The 3,344-nt window shown below is 37.7% G+C and overlaps 1 protein-coding gene across 1 annotated transcript; it reads left to right on the top strand.

The window, feature by feature from the left end:
* The first annotated feature begins 2,680 nt into the window (after nucleotides 1–2,680).
* Nucleotides 2,681–3,042, top strand: LOC109263654 (60S ribosomal protein L35a-like). Its single transcript, XM_053896687.1, has one exon. It carries the CDS (start codon nucleotides 2,681–2,683, stop codon nucleotides 3,008–3,010), a length of 330 nt encoding a protein of 109 aa, XP_053752662.1. The 3' UTR covers nucleotides 3,011–3,042.
* Nucleotides 3,043–3,344: the final 302 nt, after the last annotated feature.

The raw sequence follows: 3,344 nt of genomic DNA, 5'->3' as shown, positions 1-3,344 counted from the left end.
TCTGAAACATCTAAACCCAAGGCTGTAGGAATGAGAGCAAAAATCATTAGATAAATGATGAGATTTATAATGAGATAAAAATCATGAGGGAGGGAGGAGTTCTTAGCTATAATAATGAAAGGAACCATTCCTAAGCCTCTTTCTTTGACTATGGGAGATTTGGCTATGGGAGAAGGAGCACTGGATATTAGCTACCAATTCAAAGCACAGATGGCATCTTGTAGGACAGCATCACCAACTCATGGTGTATCATACCACAGTTGGAGACATACTGGGTTTTTAGTAAGCCAGTTCACAGTTCAACAATGCCAAGTTTTTCTGGGTGACAAGGTAGATGTATGACTGGAGGATTCTGTGGCCCACTGGCTCACTTCTGCTGTGAATGATTTCCTTGGTCACATACGCTATTGTATGAGATAACTTTATTCTGAATAAGTCATTCCATGAGTCCACCAATGGTGTACTGTCAGAAGTATTTTTCAGAGAAGCTGAATGAAGTGCATGAGGAACTCTTTGCACTATTTTTGTAATTTTTTTGTTAAGTCTGAAATTAATTTAAAATTAAAAGTTTAGAAAAGAAAAGTTAAGTAGAAGAAGAGGAGTTGTTCCCATTAACAAGGAGACTCAGGAGGAAATAGAATTCAATGTTTATCAGATTCAAGGAGAAATATGCTATATTAATCAAAACTGCATACCTTCTTTATGTTCAAAATAAGTAATTGTTAAATACACTGATATACCATAGCATTTCAACTTATTTGAAATTGCTTTGAATTACTAACATTTTTCCCCCATCAGGCCTATATGTTTAATATTTTTTTTCTTTTTTTTATTTGGTTTATTTCTTTTATTACCAGGGCAACATCTTCTCTATAGATTTTGTTCTACAAGCATGTTTTTCTTAAACTTTTGAGAAGGATTTTTTTTTTTTGACAGGGGCACATATTTTCCAAAAGAGCTTAAAATTTAAATACAAAAACAAACCCACTCATTGCTAATAAATTCTGAAGGAATTTGTATTCTTTTCTTTTTTCTTTCTTTCTTTCTTTCTTTCTTCCTTCCTTCTTTATATTTTTTACAGTTAGCTACATTTCAGCTGCTTGTCTGATTGTTCTCTGGGTTGGTAATCTGCCCTGTCACTTCAACTTGAAACTTGAATCTGCTCTACCCACTAAAAAGCACTCACTGGATAAACCAGTGTGCAGTACCTATGCTGTGTTATATTTTTATTTTCACACAAGGCACCATCTCCTTTGGCAGAGGGAGAAACACTTTTTATTTTTGTCCAGCCATGAAAAAACTTACACTTAGATACCTGAATTAACTGGTTCCATATTTCTAATTTATTCTAATCACATTTTATCATCTTCCATTGGCTGGTACCTGGAATAACCACCCAACTGACTACTCCTTAGTTTGGCATTAGTGAGAAAAGACTCTAACTATGAGACTGGAACAGTCCAGTCCTTGACACCATTTGCCCATTTAAAAAAATATATGGCAGCACCCAACTTGTGTTCACTTGAGGTTCCTTGACAATCCAATTCTTAAGCCACAACAGGATAATTGGTGAGTGACAAGGAAGGCAGAACAAGAAAGCCAAGATGACCAAATGATGAAACAGCCGGCAAACAATGCTAAATGCACTGAGGACTTTAGATTTGCACTTGATACACTGAAGAGCCAGGAAAGGACATGAGGCAGGGGAATAGTTTGTTTGGCATTTTCAAAATTTATTAAAAATTACAAGGTTCTTTTCAATATGCAGGTATACGTGAAAAGTTAAGTCTCTGTCATTCAAACTTGCTGTGAGCTATTTTGATCTGATAAACAGAGGGCAGTTGGAGAGGACTTTGTTTTAAGGAGGTGAAGATGGACAGTGCCCCAAATAGATTTTGTCTAGAGCCTGCTGTCTACAGCATATCATGCCGGAAAATTGTTTCCAGTCACCTGCAGCACTAGCTAGAAGTTGTATATGTCTATGAATTTAAGGCCAGTATGCACAATGTTGCCCTAGGATATGGTCCTAAGACCATTATCTTGACTTCATTTTTTAATTAAATTAATTTGGGGATTAGACTGATTGGAATCTGATTCAATCAAAAATATTATGAGTGAGGGGCCCTAGGCATACAACCTGGCTCAGAACAATACCTAATCTGACCTGCTCATACTACCTCTTCAAGAGTAAACCCTTCCCTGATATAAAAAATATATTACCAGTGTACTTTTAAAAGCAGGATTTCAAAGAACAAAGCCAGAACCTGTGTAAGCCAGATCTGATGTCTTTTCAAACAGTCACTTTGCTGAACTTTAAGAAAGATTAACTTAACTTAAATTTTATTTAATTTGATTTAAAATTTTTAAAAATTGGGGGGAAGCGCCTGGGTGGCTCAGTCAGTTGAGCTTCGGCTCAGGTCATGATCTCATGGTTCATGAGTTTGAGCCCTACATAGCGCTTTGCACTGAGAGCAAAGAGCCTGCTTTGGATTCTCTGTCTCCCTCTCTCTTTCTGCTCCTCCCCTGCTCACGTATGTGCTCACTCTCATGCTCTCTCTCAAAAATAAAATTTAAAAAATATACACACACACATATTGTGTGTATATTTTTAGCCTTTCTCTTTCTGTCATCTTGGAACCTGTGGAGGCCTTCTGGGAACAAGACTCTTAAAACAACAAATATGTCCAGAAGGCTGTGGTTCAAGGCCATTTTTGCTGGCTATAAGAGGGCCTCCAGAACCAAAAGGAGCAATTTTATTCTTAAAATTGAAGGTATTTATGCTCTAGATGAAACCGAATTCTACCTAGGCAAGAGATGTGCTTATGTGTACAAAGCAAAGAACAACACAGTGACTCCTAGTGGCAAACCAGATGAAACTGGAGTAATCTGGAGAAAAGTAATTCATGCTCATGGAAACAGTGGCATGGTTCATGCCAATTTCCGAAGCAACTTTCCTGCTAAAGACATTGGCCACAGAATCCATGTGATGCTGTATCCTTCAAGGATTTAACTTACTGAAGAGTAAATAAATAAATGTGTAGATCTGCTCTTATTAAAAACAGTTTGCTTTGGGGTATCCGGGTGGCTCAGTCAGGTAAGCGTCCAACTTCAGCTCAAGTCATGATCTCGGGTTTGTGACTTCAAGCCCCAAGTCGGGCTCTGTGCTGACAGCTCAGAGCTTGGAGCCTGCTTCAGATTCTGCGTCTCCCTCTCTCTCTGCCCCTACCCCCCTTGCATTCTCTCTCTCTCTCTCTCAAAAATAAACATCAAAAACAAAAAGGTTTTTTTTTAATTTACTTCCTACACATCATTTCCTGAAAAAAACCAAAATGTCTCTGTGATAC

This window comes from Panthera pardus, unplaced genomic scaffold, assembly GCF_024362965.1.
Source record: "Panthera pardus isolate Hobbes unplaced genomic scaffold, ASM2436296v1 HiC_scaffold_8, whole genome shotgun sequence".
In the NCBI taxonomy this organism is placed as follows: domain Eukaryota; kingdom Metazoa; phylum Chordata; class Mammalia; order Carnivora; family Felidae; genus Panthera; species Panthera pardus.
This window is presented reverse-complemented; position numbering and strand designations above follow the sequence as displayed.

Bases quoted from the DNA above. Each gene is read 5' to 3' on its own strand.
- LOC109263654 (XM_053896687.1), top strand. From the start codon at position 2,681: ATGTCCAGAAGGCTGTGGTTCAAGGCCATTTTTGCTGGCTATAAGAGG.